Source organism: Thermothelomyces heterothallicus (assembly GCF_042370625.1).
Source record: "Thermothelomyces heterothallicus CBS 202.75 unplaced genomic scaffold P884_scaffold_1, whole genome shotgun sequence".
Classification (NCBI taxonomy): Eukaryota; Fungi; Ascomycota; class Sordariomycetes; order Sordariales; family Chaetomiaceae; genus Thermothelomyces; species Thermothelomyces heterothallicus.
This window is the reverse complement of record NW_027192562.1, coordinates 1330401-1347991: the sequence shown is the minus strand read 5'-3', so window position 1 is coordinate 1347991 and position 17591 is coordinate 1330401. Positions and strand designations below refer to the sequence as shown.

At 58.5% G+C, this 17591-nt stretch overlaps 8 protein-coding genes across 8 annotated transcripts; 4 read left to right on the top strand and 4 right to left on the bottom strand.

The window, feature by feature from the left end:
- Positions 1-143: 143 nt before the first annotated feature.
- P884DRAFT_253484 (uncharacterized protein) lies at positions 144-1782 on the bottom strand. The gene is made up of 2 exons (XM_069440799.1): positions 717-1782; positions 144-563 (listed from the first exon to the last, which is right to left on the bottom strand). The coding sequence occupies exons 1-2, from the start codon at positions 1473-1475 to the stop codon at positions 285-287; spliced, it is 1038 nt and encodes a 345-aa protein (XP_069301701.1). The 5' UTR covers positions 1476-1782; the 3' UTR covers positions 144-284.
- Positions 1783-3323: 1541 nt separating this feature from the next.
- On the top strand, positions 3324-5096 carry P884DRAFT_274022 (protein-tyrosine phosphatase-like protein; the record flags this gene model as incomplete). The annotated part of the gene is made up of 2 exons (XM_069442660.1): positions 3324-3342; positions 3409-5096. The coding sequence occupies 2 exons, from the start codon at positions 3324-3326 to the stop codon at positions 5094-5096; spliced, it is 1707 nt and encodes a 568-aa protein (XP_069301700.1).
- Positions 5097-5352: 256 nt separating this feature from the next.
- Positions 5353-6176, bottom strand: P884DRAFT_326209 (uncharacterized protein). The gene has a single exon (XM_069445468.1). The coding sequence runs from the start codon at positions 5952-5954 to the stop codon at positions 5496-5498; it is 459 nt and encodes a 152-aa protein (XP_069301699.1). The 5' UTR covers positions 5955-6176; the 3' UTR covers positions 5353-5495.
- P884DRAFT_326208 (alkaline-phosphatase-like protein) lies at positions 6174-9207 on the top strand (the record flags this gene model as incomplete). The annotated part of the gene is made up of 3 exons (XM_069445467.1): positions 6174-6179; positions 6722-8006; positions 8189-9207. 3 exons carry the CDS (start codon positions 6174-6176, stop codon positions 8743-8745), a joined length of 1848 nt encoding a protein of 615 aa, XP_069301698.1. The 3' UTR covers positions 8746-9207.
- A 582-nt stretch (positions 9208-9789) lies between these two features.
- P884DRAFT_253479 (uncharacterized protein) lies at positions 9790-11375 on the bottom strand. Its single transcript, XM_069440798.1, has 3 exons — positions 11313-11375; positions 11138-11249; positions 9790-11051 (listed from the first exon to the last, which is right to left on the bottom strand). Exons 1-3 carry the CDS (start codon positions 11367-11369, stop codon positions 9988-9990), a joined length of 1233 nt encoding a protein of 410 aa, XP_069301697.1. The 5' UTR covers positions 11370-11375; the 3' UTR covers positions 9790-9987.
- A 1008-nt stretch (positions 11376-12383) lies between these two features.
- On the top strand, positions 12384-13526 carry P884DRAFT_189593 (regulator of chromosome condensation 1/beta-lactamase-inhibitor protein II; the record flags this gene model as incomplete). The annotated part of the gene is made up of 1 exon (XM_069437447.1): positions 12384-13526. The coding sequence occupies one exon, from the start codon at positions 12384-12386 to the stop codon at positions 13524-13526; it is 1143 nt and encodes a 380-aa protein (XP_069301696.1).
- A 137-nt stretch (positions 13527-13663) lies between these two features.
- P884DRAFT_189980 (Rad9-domain-containing protein) lies at positions 13664-15311 on the bottom strand (the record flags this gene model as incomplete). Its single annotated transcript, XM_069437480.1, has 6 exons — positions 13664-13819; positions 13870-14462; positions 14511-14747; positions 14796-14940; positions 14994-15131; positions 15198-15311. The coding sequence occupies 6 exons, from the start codon at positions 15309-15311 to the stop codon at positions 13664-13666; spliced, it is 1383 nt and encodes a 460-aa protein (XP_069301695.1).
- A 513-nt stretch (positions 15312-15824) lies between these two features.
- Positions 15825-17449, top strand: P884DRAFT_281739 (uncharacterized protein; the record flags this gene model as incomplete). The annotated part of the gene is made up of 5 exons (XM_069443563.1): positions 15825-16253; positions 16308-16474; positions 16601-16680; positions 16730-16942; positions 17006-17449. 5 exons carry the CDS (start codon positions 15825-15827, stop codon positions 17404-17406), a joined length of 1290 nt encoding a protein of 429 aa, XP_069301694.1. The 3' UTR covers positions 17407-17449.
- Between the last annotated feature and the right edge of the window lie 142 nt (positions 17450-17591).

Below are 17591 nucleotides of genomic sequence, written 5' to 3'. Positions count from 1 at the left end.
TGAAGACGGGCAGGTCGCGGATATTGTTTTCTTTTTGGTTTTACGTTGTCTATGTGAGCGAACCCCGAACCCGAGAACCCCGGTACACACCCCCCTTGTTGTTTCCTTTACCTCCCTCCCCCTCCCCCCTCCCCACCACCCACCCCGCCAGCGCTATGCAAAACCGTGGTCTATATGTGGTATCTGGTGTCTGATGATGATGATGATGATGATGTTGAATCGCGGTGTGCGGAAAACAAGAAAAGAAAGGTAAAGGATAATAGAAAAAGTAAAGAATGAATTGATCAACTCGCCGCCAGCATCTCGGCCGCGTCGGGCCCGGTGGAGCTGTCCACCCGCCCAAGGTGCTTCCTCAGTTCCTCGGCCTCCTTGGCCCGCTGCTCGGCCTCCTTCTGGCGCTTGTGCCGCATGTAGGTGGCGTACCGGATCGTGCCCAGGGTGAGGACGGCCATGAAGATGATGCCGAGCACAGAGCGGCGGATCAGCACCCACCGCAGGGCCTCGATGTTGGACTTTGCCTCGCTGTTGAGGGCCACGCTTATCTTGTAGTTGATTTGTTGTATCTGCCTGACCGTCAGCCGTTCTGTCGTCGTTGTTGTTGCCCTCGTCCCTGCTTTCCTTTGCCCTACGCATAAGAAAGAGAGAGAGGATGGGGAGGATTTGGCGGGGTTAAAAGGAGGGGTGCGGGAAGAATTAGAAGGCAGAGACACACGTACCCTGCTCTCGACGGCCTTCTGCTCCTCCCTGACGGCCATGCGCCTGTCGTTGAACATGCCACGAACGTTGTCGTTGAGGGTCAGCAGCTCCTGGTTGAGGCGCTGGGCGAGTATGTCGACCTCGTGCTGGAGCATGGTGCGCTGCTGGCGCAGCTGCTCGTCGGCGACGCGGCGGTTGTTGCGCACCTCGGCGCTCAGCTCGCTGCAGGCGGCGCGGAACAGGTACGTCTCGTTCTCCACGTCCGCCTTGGACACGAGCCCGGACTGGGCCATGTCGAGGTTGTGGGCGAGGATGGTGCGGATCGCCTTCATCGAGATGATGGCCTGCGGCAGGGTGTAGCCGCCGGCGGTGAGCTGCTTGACGAGCGTGTACGAGTCGAAGTGGTGGATGTACGGGGTCGGCACGAGCTGGGGCGGCTTGGCGCCCGTTTCCGGCTCGGTGCTCTCGGCGAGGGGCCTGCTGGCCGGCTCACTCGGCTTCTTCTCCGAAGCAAGAGCCCCCGGGGCCCCCGGGGCCCCCGGGGGCGCGGAAGGGAGGGAGTCTGGTGGCGGTCCCATGTGCAGGATCTCGTCTATGGGGCTGCCCTTCTTGGCCTGAGTGACGGGATCGATGTCTGCTGGCGGGGGCAGCTCGATGGTCGGTGGAAGGTTCGACTTGGGGGAGGGAGTTGATTGCTTGCTTGCTTCGCCAGATGGGGCGGGCGATGACGAGGACGAAGATGAGGAGGAGGATGGAGAGGAATAATGCGGTGCCGTCATGGTACCTCTTCCCGTTTCTTGCCCTTCTCGTTTCTCTGCCTCGCTCTTGGGCGGCGGCGGCTTGGGCGGGTCCAAGGGAAGCGGCTCGATGGCTTTCCCGGCCCGCTTGGCGAAGGCAGCCTGCCTCCCTGCCGAGGGCGTCGTGAATGGCGCAGCATGTTGGCACGACACCGGTGGCCGCGCCGAGGGATTGGGATTGGGATTGGGATTGCGACGAGGCCGGCGGGCGGCAGCGTGCGATGCTGCGGGCTCGGTCCAGCAGCGCCCGCCCGTGCGGAAGAGGTGCGGATACAGGAAGGTCAGGCGGTTCGTTGCCATGGTTAGCCGGGAACTGCGCGGGCAGCAAAAATGTGGTTGGACGTCTGTTCAGCTCACATGCCGCTTGAGGTGTTGTTGCAGAGCGTCGGCGTATGGGGAAGAGCGCGAGAGTTCGGCAAAGGAGAGAGATGGATGGATGGATGATGATGCACTGTGAACTTTCCCAATGTGACGGAACGGTCCGGTCCAATGCCGCGGGTCAAGGGGTCTTGGCGAAAAGCTACCAAGTAACGCTGTGGAGCTGCAGTGACCTACCAGTAACTACAGTACATACTTAACTACCGCAGTACGGAGTACACTAGCTCTCCAACAGGGCCCGGGGATGCAATTACGGAGGTCGCCCCACGAGGTGCATCAAACTGAGGTAGGGACTCTGGTTTACGGAGTACACGCGCGCTACATGTAAGGTAGGTACGTAAATATAAGCAGGCGCTGGAGTGCATACATGGTTTGTAGCTTGCCGGATTATTTTCTCGGGGAAGTACTGTTTGATTATCAGATGGCACAAACAAATCTGGAGGACTCGCAACGCTTTAGTTAATCGGTAATGTTAGTGGATTCCGGCCGCAACTCGATAAAGCGAACCCACGTGCGAACCAAGTTTGGCCAAGGCTGATCGAACAGATGGCAAAGACTGCGGCTAATTACATTTCCGGTGCCTGTTGTCCGCCGAAGGCCCAATGGCAGGGCTGGCCAAGGGCACACCGGGAAAGCGATGACGACGGTTGGCCATCCCTGTCGATTTCGCTGAGGTGAAGCTCTGACCTCGCCAAATTGTTTGTAGCGAGAGAGACACGCGATTTCCGCATCCAACGAGTTGGGCTCTGTTCCGACGAGGCGGCCGCTCTTTCTTTTCCTCCCCAACTTTTTCGCAATCTCTCTCCCTCGAGCGTCTGCCACTCTTCTCTGGGGATTTCTGTGGCAACCAGCGACTGCATATTCGCCCCTCTATTTGCCTAAACAATCAACTGTTGACAACGAAGTAGCGCCAAGTTGTTGCACTGGACCGAATCATCATCGGTTGGGTCTACTACCCGTCCTGCCGTTTTTCTTCGCACAAGGAACGGGCGAGTTTCAGTCCTTATCAGCCCAATCTTTAGCCGACACGATCATCTTTCCATTTTTTTGCCCCTTCTATTTCTGGGCCTGATGAACGAGTTGGCAACTCCACATTCGGGGCACATGGTCAGTTATTAAAAGAGCATTCGTCGATTTGCTTCATAGTCATATCTCTCTGTGGACTGGTGTCCCAAAGAAGGTAGGAGGAGTATTGCTCTTGGTATTCCTAGCTGTTCCTCCGTACCGTCCAAGTCACCACTTTCCTTCCTGCGCCCGTGGTTGAAGACGGTTTCGGTTATATTTCCGAGAAACTGACCGTTGCCATCTTGCGACGCTCGTCACCACCGACTCAATTCATCCGTAAAGCATTATTATTATCGTGGTACATACTTACACGATTCGGACAGATATCTTTGTCAGCGCCAGCTGTGGCAACCCATACCTGTATCGGTCGTGTGGCCTCCTATCCATATGGCCTCCTCTGACTATGGTACTGTACATACATTTGCCGCTCATTCATCGTCGGCAAGCAAAGGTCGACTGACGGCGGAAGCAGATGCCAAAACCACGGACCCGCCTCTGATTCAGAGGAGCTCCAGCATCAAGTCTTACTCGACTTCCCGGGCCACTTACCCGAAACTCCGCGTCTTCTACAGGCGGCATCAGCACGCCGACAACCTCCCGACATCTCCCGCCCCGATTCCCCTGCTCGTGTTCGTTCACGGGCTGGGCGGCTCCGTGGCGCAGTTCAACTCGTTGCTCACCAGCCTGACGCCGATCGCGTCGTGCTTGGCCGTGGACCTTCCCGGATGCGGCCTCTCCGAGTTTGAGCCTCGCGACTGGGATGCCTACTCCACCGACGCCCTCGTCGAGCTCCTCGAGACCGTCATCGAGGACCACCGCGATGTGGCGGCCGGGCAGGGGGTGGTCCTGATCGGCCATAGCATGGGCGCCTCCCTCGCCGCCCTGCTCGCCAACCCGCGGAAGCCGACGACGGCGCTCCACGAGCACGTCGTCGGGTTGGTTGCCGTGTGCCCCACGGCGGGGCAGTTCACTCCGGGGCTCGTCCGCATGCTGCGGGCAGCGCTCTACATCCCCGGCTTCATCTTTGACCTCTGGAGGGCCTGGGACAGGCGGGGGGGGCTCGAGAGCCCCAGCGTGCACCGGTTCGTCGGGGCGGGCGCCGACACCGAGACCAAGCGGCTCCAGTACATGTACAACTTCCAGAGCAAAACCCCCGTCTGGCGGCGCATGGCGTGGGGCGCGCTGCCCGTCTACACCAACGGCGCCCCTTCGGACGGCATCGCGGGGCTGGACGTCTGGGCCGGCCTGAACCTGCCCGTGTTCCTGGTCGCCGGGACCGACGATCAGGTGGTGGCCCCGGGGGAGGCCGACAAGATCGCGGCGGTCCTCGGCGATGACAGGTCAGAGTCCAGCCCGGAGACCGACGAGTCTGCGAAGCGCGGCGGAGGAGGGAGCGCGCCGGCCAACGGGGCGGCGGGGCTCCCAGATCTGCCACAGCACCCAAAGAAGGTGGTCATCAGCACCAGGCTGCCGAACCCGGCCGGGCACGGCCTGCTGTACGCGCCCGCGACGGTACCCGTCCTGGCGGGCCTCGTGTCGGACTTCCTCTCGACGCACGTCACGGGCCGCCTGTCGCTGGGCTGGCAGCTGCAGCACCTCTGCCGCGGCGGGAAGTGGGACGTCAAGAATCTCGAGAAGTGGCGCAACGTGGCGCCCGTGTCGGGGCCGATCGGCGGCATGTTCCGCGCCATCAAGACGCTCCGGGAGGTGGACGAGGAGCACTGCCCGCGCGTGTTCGTCCGGAAGTGGGGACACATCATCAAGGACGTCATCGACATCTCGCACGACAACCCGGTCTACAACCCCTCGGGCCTCGAGCAGGGCGGCATCCGGTACCACAAGTACGCGACGCTGTCCAAGGTGCCGCCCAACGAGAGCGAGATCCGCGGCTTCATCGACCTGGTCGACAAGATCCGGGCCCGCCAGCGGGACCAGGCCAGGACCGACGGTTGGGCCGACGGTTACGCCATCGGCGTGCACTGCCACTACGGCTTCAACCGGACCGGCTTCCTCATCGCCTGCTACCTGGTCGAGCGGTGCGGGTTCACCGCCAAGGAGGCCATCGAGGCCTTTGCCAAGGCCAGGCCGAACGGGATCAGGCACGAGCATTTCAGGGACCGGCTCTATGTCCGGTACTCTGGCGTCAAGAGTGAGACATAGAAATAATCTTGTTCTGCCTCGTGTTGTTGCCTCTGGAAGGCCTTTTTTATTTTTTTTTTCGCTTGCTTTTTTCTTCTCTTCTCTTCTCTCTTCTTTTATTTACAGTTGTTGTGCTCCTCAATGTGTTCTGATTTGGGCAGCTGGGATAGAGGGGATTGGCCAGCCGGGGTTGGTTTGGTTCTCATACCTACGTTTGTATACTGGGTTCAACAGGATAGAGGTTGGTCGCAAGAGGTTATTATTTTTTTTATGCCATACCACTTGTTATTCAGCGTTTTCTTTTTTTCTTCTTCTTTTTTTCCCCCCTTCTTTTGGCACGAATGAGAGAGAGAGAGTAATTACATGACATTTTCGGACTGTCCAAAAGATTACCCCCGTAAACCAAATAACGTTCCCAACCTAACCCGTCAACTCGCCTCGGCTTGCCAACCAGGCGGCTCCCGTATCCCCCCAGATCTCGTACTTCTCCACCTTGTGGTCGCGGTCGAAGGCGAGCACGTAGGTGAACACCTCGTCCCAGCTCTGGCCGGTGTTCTTCCACGTGAACCGCGCCCGGCCACGCACCGAGACCTTGCGCGCCTCGGCGTCGACCACGTACTCGCCAAAGCGCATCCGCTCAAAGCTGAGACACTCGGACACGAGCGACAGGTACTCGCACAGGCCGTCGGCCCCGCGGAAGTCACGGCCGAGGAAGGGCGCCAGCCGCGGGAGGCCGTGCTCGTGCACGAGGATGTTGGCGTGCTCCCGCGTGAAGTGGTCGTTGAGGATGTCGCTGGGGTCCGCCGCGGCACTGAAGGCCTCGCAGAAGGAGGTTGCTGAGGCGAGGAGCGCGGCGCGGACGTCTTGGTCGGCGGACATTCCGTTCTCTCCTTTTCCTTTCTTCCTTTCTTCCTTTCTTTCTTTCTTTCTTTTTACGCTTCTTTTTTTTCCCTTCCTTCACCTGTACTTTTTTCTTCCTTGAGTGATGACCTGGTTGGTGTTCAGATTTCCACTGCTATCATACCATACCCAATACGTCCTGCACACTGCGGATTGTAGGCATGCACGGCAGTATCCCATTCAGACTGCAGGCTGATGATGATGGTCGGTCATGGGGGGTGCACCATTCGGCAGTTGCACCAACCCCCTCACCCCTGTCGCGCAGACGTCATGCGCCTACTCCGTACTAGGCATTGATTTGCATGCAGGGTCTGATGCTGCCTGTGCAGTGGGCCTGGGCCCCTTCCCTCTCTGCAGCCCTGCCATTCCGGGCGGTCTTGCCGTTGGTGCGTGCAGCGGGTCGGCCCAGCATCTTCTAGCTAAAACCGAGCGGGCCCTGACTCGACTACGCTACATAGTACTTCACAGTACTCGTCTACGGAGTAACTACTCCGCTGTAATTATCAATTTGGCAAGCTCCCGCGCTGACCGCTCCTGCACGTCCCATGTACTGCCTACAGCTTGGTCCCGTCAAGGAACTTTAACATTCTTCCATCAGACAAGACGACTGTGCTTGAGTAAACTACCGGCGCAATGGTAGGGTTCCAGAACACCATTTCCCCCCCCCCAAAAAAAAGCAGATTATCAAACTCTCTACGAAGTATTATTTCTTATTCGACTTGGAAACTGATTCCAACGAAATGTAGTCCCCGAGGTCGGAGCGCACGCCGCTCCTGGCCGACAGCCCTCGCAACTCGGAGGAATCGACTCGCGCCGCCGAAGAAGAAGATGCTGCCCTGCACGGGGGCAACGCCGCCGCGACCCTCTCCTCGTCTAATCAACGCCGCCGCGGCCTGCGGGAGGTGCTCCTCTTCGTCTGGGCCGTCATCGCGACCGCCGGCGTCATCGTCCTCGCCGTGATACTGCAGCACCGCAACGCAACTTCGGGCACGCCCTCGCCGATCTCTCCCGGCGACCCCTCCGCCGGCGGACCCTACACCCCGACGACGACGACCACCACCACCACCACCGACACGAATGCCAGACTCCACTCCAAGAAACGCAACCTCATCTTCATGGTCTCGGACGGGATGGGCCCGGCGTCGCTGAGCCTGACGCGCTCCTTCCGGCAACACGTCCAGTCGCTGCCTGCGTCGGACGTGCTCACGCTCGACGCCCACTTCTGGGGCACGTCGCGGACCCGGTCGACCAACTCGCTCGTCACGGACTCGGCCGCGGGCGCGACGGCCTTCTCGTGCGGCCGCAAGAGCTACAACGGCGCCATCGCCATGCTCGACGGCCACCGCCCCTGCGGCACCGTCCTCGAGGCCGCCAAGCGCAAGGGCTTCCGGACCGGCCTGGTCGTCACCACCGACGTGACCGACGCCACCCCGGCCTCCTTCGCCGCCCACGTCGACGTGCGCTGGCAGATGGACGAGATCGCGCTGCACGAGGTCGGCGCCGGCCCGCTCGGCCGCTCCGTCGACCTCATCCTGGGTGGCGGCCGGTGCCACTTCCTCGGCAACGGCACGCGCGGGAGCTGCCGGAACGACGACCTCGACGTCGTCGGCCTCGCCCGCGACCGGTTCGGCTGGGCCTTCAAGGGCGACCGCCAAGGCTTCGACGAGCTGCAGCTCGGCAGGAACGCGACCCTGCCGCTGCTCGGCCTCTTCGCCGACGCCGACGTCCCCTTCGAGATCGACCGCCGCAACATGGCCGACGTCTACCCGAGCCTGAGCGAGATGGCCACCACGGCCCTGACGGTGCTCGACGAGGCGACCAAGCACGCCGACCACGGCTTCTTCCTCATGATCGAGGGCAGCCGCATCGACCACGCCGGCCACTTCAACGACCCCGCCGCCCAGGTCAGGGAGGTGCTCGAGTACGACAAGACGTTCAAGATCGTGCTCGACTATCTGGCCAAGTCGGACACCGAGGGTGTCCTGGTGGCCACCAGCGACCACGAGACCGGCGGTCTATCTACCGCTTGGCGTACGTTCCCCTCTCCCATCTGTCTTTTCCTCTTTCACCTTTTTTTCTTTTCTCTTTCTGTTTTTTTTTTTTTTTTTTTTTTTTTTTTTTTTTTTTTTTTTTTTTTTTTTGGTTTGGTTTGGTTATGCATTTGGTTTGGGAGGCGATCTGACAAGTTGACGGGTGCATTCAACATGGACCAGAAGCCCCTGGCGAGGCCCCCGTCTACGACTGGTACCCGGCCGTGCTGGCCAAGGCCAACGCCTCGGCCGAGCACCTCACACGGCTCCTCAACGAGCACGTGGCCGCGAACCCGGGCGAGTCAGAGCAGTCGCTCAAGGATTGGATCAACAAGGAGCTGGTCGTGGGCCGCCTCGGCATCACGGACGCCCTCGAGACGGAGCTCGCCGCCCTCGCGGCCGACCCGGCCGGCGCCAACCCGGTCTTCTGCCGCATCGTCAGCACCCGCGCCCACATCGGCTGGAGCACCCACGGCCACAGCGCCGTCGACGTCAACATCTACAGCTCCGGCGGCCCGGCCGCCGAGAAGATCCGCGGCAACGTCGAGAACACCGACATTGGCAAGTTCCTCAGCGAGTACCTCGACGTCGACGTCGACGCCATCACCAAGGAGCTCGAGGGCAAGTTTGCCGCCCGGCGCGGTGGTGCCGAAGCCACGGCCGAGACCAAACCCGGCGCCGCGGCCGAGGGTTTTGCCGTGTTGAGCGGGCATCGTCCCGCGGCCCAGCGATTTGAATGACTGCAGGACAGGATTCGGATGGGTTCTAGATGGCGTTCTAGATGGCGTGCGGGACGTTTTACGGGGCGAGCGTTGGCGCTGGAAATGGGAACGAAGGTTATACATTGCATCAGCCGGGCAAATCACACCACGTGGGACATGTTTGTTTAAGTTGTTTTCTTTTAACTTAGTGCTACTCTCTCTCTCTCTCTCTCTCTCTCTCTCTCTCCTCATCATCCACAATGCATCACATCTAGTATCGCTCAACCGCCCGGGAACTCGTTTGTTGTCACCTACATATATATATGTTTCCGCCTGCCCACCCACACCGTCGGTTTCCTGAGCCAAAACAACAAGACATCCCCCCGCGCCGGGCTACCTAGGTCGATCCAAAGCCGTAATTGTTACCAGCTGCGAGTGGTAGCAGAGCGTCTGAACCCTTGAGCCCTCCGTGATTAGCGGGATTGCCGCTGCCGCTGCCGCTGCTGGTCCGCCTGAGAGGTCTGACAGGTGGCGGGCCACCGCTGCTTCTGACGGGCTGTTGGGCCTTGATAGTGCGGTAGGAGGAGGAGGACTGGGTGATACGAGACAAATCTCAAAAGGAGACACGGTTTTTTTTTTCCTCTTTTTCTCACCGTCTGCTTGCTTGTAAGAGACGATTTGGCCGATAAAGAAAGGTCGATATCGGATGGTAACGTCGGGCCCTAGGACCGCTGGGCCATCGTTTTTTATATATCCGTTTCAGGATCATCCAGTCTTCAGCAAACTCTCTCCCTGTACGCGTGTTCCGGTGCGCGACACGTCCAGAATTTTGGCTGGCCGCTTGCGCCGGCCTTGTCTGATGGACAAGCGATCGCCCCGTTGCTCACTGCTAGGGATGGATAACGCTCGGCGTGGCCTGCGGCACAGAGGCCCCCGCCTTCTGTAACTCTGGAATTTTTCTTTCAAGGTTGGATTCTCGGGGTGATCACGTTCCTCTTTAGCATCAGCCAATCAATGTCTGGACGGTCTGGTCGATAGACGCGAGCCTCGACACCAAAACAACTAGTTGATGTTAACTTCCCGTTTTTTTTTTTTTTTATGAATTTCTCCCTGGTGCCCACCTCGGGACGTCTGTCAGTGAAGCAACTATATATGCACGTCGTTTGACTTCTGAGAAGCACTAATAGATATATATTCATATGCTCATAGCTCCACGCGCCATGCAAGGTTAACTTGACTGATTGACCTTGCTCGCGCTGCTTCCGGCCGCCGCTCACTCACTCACTCACTTCCTCCCTCCCTATCACTCTCCAGCACCGCCTTGATCATGGCCTGGCCCATCTCGATGGCGCCCTTGAAGCGGGGCTCGAAGAACTTCTGCGTGACCTCGAACCGCTCCCGCCAGGTGTCGAACTGGCGCAGCGCGACGCACTCGGCCCACCCGGACGCCGCGATGGTGAACTGCAGGTCGTCCCTGCGGAAGGACGTGTCCTCGATGCCCACCCGCAGGCTCTCGTCCAGCAGGCCGGGCGTCCGGAACAGGTGCTCGGCGACGCCCAGCCAGAGCCGGAAGAGCGGGGTGGAGCAGATCATGTGGTCGTACGGCACGATCCCCAGCGCGCTCCAGCAGTCCACCATGGCCAGGAGCGAGAGGTGGTTGTTGGGCATGGGCGGGGCGTTGCTCGTCGCGTTCGCGTTGGCGTTGAGGCTGAAGCGGTCCAGCACCCCGACGGGCAGCAGCGGCCGCTCCCCCCACTTGGGGCAGTCCTCGCGCCCGAAGACCTTCTCCTTGGCCGCGTAGACGCGCTCGCGCAGCTCGTCGCGGCGGCCCTCGAGCATGAGGTAGAAGAGCTCCGTCGTCGACCGGGCGAACTGGCTGATCTGCTTGTGCGCCTCCGGGTTGAGGATGGCCAGGCCGGCGTAGACGTGCCACTTCTGCGCGTAGATGCGCAGCATCAGGTTGATCTTGACGTTCTCGATGCCCCCGACGTACCGCCTCCCCTCCCAGGGGAACTGCTGGTTGGCGTGCCACGCCTTGCCCATCGACAGGAAGGCCGCGTGGGTCACGGCCTGCGTGTCGGCCGTGATGCGGTCGTGCTCCGCCGCTGACAGGTACACGTGCTTGGACCCCAGGCAGCGGAGCACCGCCTCCACCTTGGCAAACGACTCGTCCGAGGCGCGGTGCTTGATGAGCACCAGCGGCTGCCCGCGCGGGTCCACGTTGGGCCCGTGGAGCGAGTGGCACGAGACGATGTCGACGTCGCTCGGGAGGTGCTCCTCGAACGCCTTGATCTCGGGGTCTTTGCATGACGTCTGGCCGCCCACGATGGCGCCGAGCCGGGTCGCTAGAACGCGGGTGTACACATGGTGAGATTCACGTTTCCGGCACGTCAACAGAGAAAGTAGATTCGGCATCGTGGACAGCACACACATGGACCATACTCGGCGACCACGCGGCCGATGGCCGCCGCCTCCACGCTGTAGATGATGTAGTTGCTGGCTCGAGACACCAGGTGACCGTTGCGGAGAATCTGTATATTTTTCTATACACGGCAGGATCTCAGCACTGGTTCACAGCGGAGATCAGGTCAGATTCACGCCCATACATGGTTGGCAAACTCTGCGACGAGCTCGTTGTACTTGTCCTCTCTGTCGCATGCCATAATCCTGAAAGATCCACGGCCATCAGCCTCTTACTGCAGTGAGGCAGGGTAGTCAATAAATCTCTGAAGACCGCAGTCAGCGAATCATGTCCAGGCAGAATGAACTGACGCCGAAAACTCGGGTAAAGGATGCATTGCATCTTCAGACAAGGAATAGTTAGGTAGCTGAGATCTTCATCATGGAAAGCCCGCAGCGGTGAACCGGGGCCAGAAAGGCTGACCGGCCATGCCACGAACGATACTCTAGCCAAATGCACTCAAGTCATCATGCGATGGAGGGGGGAGGGCAAGGTAGGACTGCAAAGGAAACTTTGGAGAGCGAAAACGAAAAGGAAAGAAGCTGACTCACCAAGGCCAACGGTTCTGGAAGCCGTGGGTTTAGCAAACGACGGCCGTGGACTGGCGAGGACCTCGTCCAGTGGCAACCCGATCGTCGAGCGAACATGACACGAGAGAACACTAGCATTCCTACCTCCAGCCAGCACTGCTCAGCCGGCGGGCATACATCTTGCCCATGTCGCCCATGCCGATGAGGCCGACAACAAAGTCTTCGGCGCCTGGAAACGCCGCCATGGTGGGCACTCTCGTTCTCACTCTAGACCACTGACTGACGGATTGCTGATTGAGGCAGAACTCCTCGTTACCAGGTCACATCGTCGATCGAACAGGCCGGCAACTTCCTTTGACGGCTGTTCCAAGGCTGAGGGTTGCCCCGAGTTGCTGGCTGGGTGAGGTGCGAAGAACAAAAAAAATTTCCAATCGGGGTTGGGAAATTTAAAGCCCGCCGGAAACTCGGTGGGGATTCCACTCAAAGCACAAACAGACCCAAGCGGACCCACCAAGCACTTCGAGTGTAGCCCAGCACACAGTGTGGCACTGTGTTCATGTGTGTCAGAAGCACCTCTTCAGTACACACTTGTAGCAGCTCTCTGGGCTCAAACATTCTGCGCATGACTCACGCTCAAGCAAGGCATTCTCACAGAGAAGGAGGAAAGAGAACAAGGAAACCCAATCATGTTTGTCCTCCAAGCTCTTGGCTCCAACGGATCAGGCCAACTTGGGATAGGTCATAAGGAAGATGTCTCGACGCCCGAACCCGTCCTCCTTCCGTTCTCTCACACCAACCCCTGCCAGCGACTCAAGCAACTAGCAGCCGGGGGGAATCACACGCTCCTTCTTTTCCAATCAGGCGACCTCCTCTGGAGCGGCGACGACACCACCGGCGCATGCGGTCCAGTCAACAGCACCACCGGCACCGATCAACATGGATCACCATCACAACCTCCTTTTTCTCGCTTCCGCCCCGTTAATCTGACTTCCCTTCCCTCAGGGGCCAAGCCCTTCCTTGTGGCCGCCACCTGGACCGCGACTGTGGTCGTCACCTCGGACCCTTCAGGCCACTACGCCAACAGGGTCTACACTTTCGGCACCGGCTCCAAGGGCGAGCTCGGCCTGGGTCCAGCCACAATCCACACCCCGCTCCCCACCCTTGTTAGGGACTTTCCGCCTCCAGGAACACAGATCACAGACATCTCCTCCTGCATGGGCCACGTCGTCGCGGTTCTGTCCAACGGCGAAGCCTGGGGCTGGGGCAACGGACGCAAAGGCCAGCTAGGCGAGCCCGCGACGCATGCCGTCTTCTCCCCGCGAAGGATCGAGGGGGTCGGGTTCAGAGTGGTCAAGACGGTGTGCGGGCGAGAATTCACCGTTCTATTTGGGCCGCCCGAGAGCGGGGACATGGTCGTGATGGGGTCCGATAAGTGGGGGGTGCGATCACAGGCTCCTTCAACTTCTTCCCCTTCCGGGGGTGTGGCAGGGTGGAAGGAGGCCGGAGCCGGTTGGGGTAGCGTGATCGTATTGAAACACAATGGGGTACTGATTGGCTGGGGACGGGACGACCATGGGCAGCTTCCGCGTGGCGACCTTGGGCCAGTGAAGCATATTGCTGTCGGAAGCGAGCACGCGCTGGCATTGACCGAGGGGAATGAGTTGATAGCCTGGGGTTGGGGTGAGCATGGCAACTGCGGGCCGATCCGGAATGGGAAGGGCGAAAAGGGGGAGTGCAACAGGATCGCAACCGCGACGCAGGGCATGGATATCACCGTGATCGGTGCGGGCTGTGCGACAACTTGGTTTGCCTTTGAAAAGCAAACTTGAACCATCCCAAGCTAAAACTGAGAAGCAAACACCTCAACACCACCGGCGCCAGAACCATGCGACGCACACGGAGCAGTCCTCGCCAGTGCACATACTTGGTCATGGCGAAAACAACCCGAAACGGCGAACCTGCACAGTTAGCCGCAACAGCACACAAGGGCAGACCACCGAAGGACACATACTTCGGAGAGCCGTTGGGTGGGCTCAAGCCCCGAAGGCAAGCGATCGGGCAGTCCTTCCTGGGCCTCGGGTTGTCTTGACAGGTAGCTTCCGATCCGTATAGATGACGGGTTCTGGCCCGGGTTAGCGAAGCCAGAGACCATTGAACGTGGTAAAGCAGTACCGGCTCATTGGTGGCATTCCACTCTAATCGCCCAGCCTCCTCCTCCTCTTCTTCTTCAGCGTCCGGGTTGACCGGCTCCCACTGTTCGTCGTCATCAGCTTGTTCAACAAACAGCGTATCGGACCGAGCCGTGGTGGGAGGCGGCATCGGCGATGGGCGTATTTCAAATGCAGGCTGGCGGGGCCGAACTGGACTCTTTTGCTGAGGCGGCCGAGATGCGGCCGGAGGCGGCTCTGCTTGGTTGCTATTCGCAGCAGAGCTTCCCCGGTGAGATGCAGAGTCGAGGTGTGTCACCGCTGGCTTTGCTGCGGTCGCGCGAGGGTTCTTGTGCTTTTGTGCTAGGGCATCCTTTTCCCCGACCGTCATGAGAATAAACTCGCACAGGACTCCATCGGCGCTGTAGGATAACTTCATGGGACGTCCGGGATTTGAGTAGCAAGTTGTTAGTGCTCCGCTGGTCATTTGGGCATGCTGCAGGATGGCACGGAAATCCTTAACGCTGATGATGATGTGAAGCTTGTCCTGAACTTCAACATCATCGAACTCGTCCATCTCAACCGCAATGTTGGTGTGCAGAGGCTTTTTGAGGACAGCTAATATCGTTCAGCGCAGGATTCTCAATGTCGGAGCAGGCATGTTACCTTCGTTGCTGACCGCACCGCGTTTTTGCACCTTCTCCGTAAAGCATGTGAAGTTCACAACCCGGGCCTCGTCGTCTGTGTTGATGTCGAGAAGCTCTATGCCCGGACCGAAGTGGTCCATTAGCTGGCGCAATGTCCGCGACGAGATGGCCCAGTGATTCTCAGCTTCGTCCCGATTGAACTTGGCATGGGTAGGCGGCTTCACCTCGTAAGGTAGGGAATGTGAGGCCGTAATGCCTGGGCTGATGAGCAATGGGCAAGGAAGCCGGGAAGGGAGCTAAATACCATTTCTGAAGGAGACTCTGGCTACGAGGCGGCTCTTTTTGCCAAGACCATCATCTATCGCCACATCACAGCGGTCGATAGAGGCATCTCTGTCACGCGACTGCTCGACGCTCCCTTGCCGTGCTCTGAAGATGGTCAGGAGGGACTATGGTCTGTTAGATCGGCGGTTGCTGACAAGGCCAAGGTTAAGAGACATACCCGGGTGTACAGCTGACAAAAGAAGCGGTCCCGGTACTGAGGCGTCCCCTCGAAACTATATCGGGAAAAAAACCGGTTGGCAGCGAAGGAGAAACAGACATATGCGGACTTGGAAATGTTGAGAGTTGTCAGAGTTAACTAAGGACCGTGTCAGCTAATAGAACCCAGGTCGATCCAATGTGCGCGAAAATGAGAATCTCCTACCTTGTCCTTTCTGGCTTCCAATGACACGTCGTCGCTGAATTTGAACATGCAAGCAAGAGCGTCATGGAGCACAGCAACGCCCTCCTCGCTCAAGGTGAAGTTGAGGACCACCATGCCGACTCTCTTAAGGGAAGACGCGTTCGTTGAAGCACCTTGACTAAGGTACGTTGATGTGAGATCAGGCCAATTCCAAGAATTTCTGCCTAAAAGCAAGCCACGAATTTATGTGGAATACTTGACAGCGAAATGCACTCGCTAGGAAGGTGCTCAGCCATGAAAAACATACGGTGCGCCTTCCCTCTCCCTTGCGGCGGAATGCTGTGAAGTCCCAATTGTGGTTTGGTAGGTGGAGGGAACATCCCGATACAGTGGGAAAGCGCGATTTGTTACAGTGCTACTGGACTCCGTAGACGGTGCTGACTACGTACGGATGGGTGTAACTACCTCCGTACACTACCAACGCATTGCAGTAAGTGCGACCTCTAGGGCACTGCCTCAGGCGATCGCTGTCCGCAGAGCTTCATTAAACCTGTATTTAGCAATCTGGAAAGCCAGGCCCGACTTGCCTTGGGATTAAGTGACCGATCCCCCGGCACCCTTACGAATTAACTTGCTGCGTCTCTCGCAATGAGCGGCCGGGCCAGCATGAGCTTTCCGCGAGAGATATGGTGGCTCATCGCTAAGGAGCTTGCCAACCGGCTGGACTTCGATGGGCTCTTCCTCTGCGCCCGTTTGAGTAGGGGCATGGCCAGACTGGCCTTGCCTGAACTGTACGCCATACATGACCAATCGCCCACCATCGACCCACACGTCCTCGACATCGAGCGATTCATTGGTCTCTGGCGCTCTATCATCACTTCAAGTCTCGGAAAAACGCTCTTTCCTTACTGTTGCTGGATTAAGGTCCTGAGGCTCGGCACACTTGACTCGCAGCTCGAAGATCTTGCCCACGACACCTCGGGGCTCCGAGACCTGTTTTTCAGCCCGCCATTAGAGAGCCTTCAGATCCGGCGTTGCTCGGATGGGGTGCTTGACATTCGTGCCATCATCCTTGAGGTGGCCCGCATGATAACGGATTGTATTCGAACGTCTGCCGAGCAGTAAGGCAAGCTTGTAGGCCTTACCGCGCTCGAAGGTTACCATCTTCTAGCTGCCAATCTGCGCACTTTGGTATTGGGCCTCTCCAGCTTGACCTCACTCTTTATCCGAGATGGCTATGTACACATCAGCGATGTTGCTCGCGCTATCCGGGCAAATTGCCCGGCTTTTAGGGAGCTGTAAGTTGACCCTGAGCCCAATCCTGGTCTATAGCTGCCTCTGGTCAACACCTCCCTCTCCCCCTCTCCCCTTGCGTCTCCCTTTCTGATGCTAGATCAATTCTATGGCAATCTGGGCCAACATAGAGAGTGCTTCTACTGTTATGGAACAAAAGTCGACGAAGAGTTGGGCAGCTTTCTCAGAAACCTTGAGCCCAACACTCTTGGTACGAACCGCAGATTCTTGGAAAGAAACGGATTTACTCACACTTGAAGCAATGTCATTCGTGATTCTAAACAAGAACGAGGTCGCGCGAGAGACTTTCAGGGCTCTGTGTGTGCATTCTCAGTCGCTGAAAAATCTCGAGCTTCTCAGTCTTGATCTGCCCGCATTTCAGTCTCTGGATGAGTTACGACACTGCCTCTCACTTGAATCCCTTAAACTTGGACCGACCCCAGAGGCGTCGACCTACCCCTGGCACATTGAATGTAAAGATGCTTTCGAGGGAGTAGTATGATGGCTGCAGAATTGTACCTCCCTCTCGGATCTAGGGTTCACGATGGTCCCTTTGGCAACTACTCTCCTCGCTCAGGTCCCCAAGTCGGCCGCTGTCCACCTCGAGAGCCTCAAAATTGAGACGATGGTGTTTGATATAGAGTTTTGCTCGTCTTTAGCTCACCAACAACAGCTCCAGCATCTTACGCTCCGCATCTGGGACGAGAATCTGCTTGACGCGGACGACCGGCGACGTGCAATGTTTGCCGCTGCCATCGCCAGATGTTGTAATCTGCGCGAGCTAGACACAAACGAGCTGTTTAGCCTCGGAGATCTTGACCGTATCTGCAGTTCACTGCCGTTACTAGAGACTATGGCGGTGACTGGGGCCTTTGTCGATGATAAGTTCCTCTTACGAATCTCACGCCTTTCGAAGCTTAAACGCCTTTTCCTCTAACGCCAGCTCCGCATGCGGCTGCGTATCTGCAGCTGGTCGGCATAACGTCGAACTTTCAAAATCCACAGCCACCCAACGAGACGAATTCCTACACTAGGACTGGCCAGTGCGTTGTTAGGAGGTTCATCCAAAACATGACCCATCAACCATCACCGAGGTACTGTTTACAAGCAAGTGTCGGGACC

Bases quoted from the DNA above. Each gene is read 5' to 3' on its own strand.
- P884DRAFT_253484 (XM_069440799.1), bottom strand. From the start codon at position 1,475: ATGACGGCACCGCATTATTCCTCTCCATCCTCCTCCTCATCTTCGTCC. The intron at 564-716 runs GTACGTGTGTCT...ACGGTCAGGCAG, and splicing joins AGAAGGCCGTCGAGAGCAGG to ATACAACAAATCAACTACAA.
- P884DRAFT_326209 (XM_069445468.1), bottom strand. From the start codon at position 5,954: ATGTCCGCCGACCAAGACGTCCGCGCCGCGCTCCTCGCCTCAGCAACC.
- P884DRAFT_253479 (XM_069440798.1), bottom strand. From the start codon at position 11,369: ATGGCATGCGACAGAGAGGACAAGTACAACGAGCTCGTCGCAGAGTTT. The intron at 11,250-11,312 runs GTATGGGCGTGA...TGCCGTGTATAG, and splicing joins TCGCAGAGTTTGCCAACCAT to AAAAATATACAGATTCTCCG. The intron at 11,052-11,137 runs GTGTGTGCTGTC...CCCGCGTTCTAG, and splicing joins GGTCGCCGAGTATGGTCCAT to CGACCCGGCTCGGCGCCATC.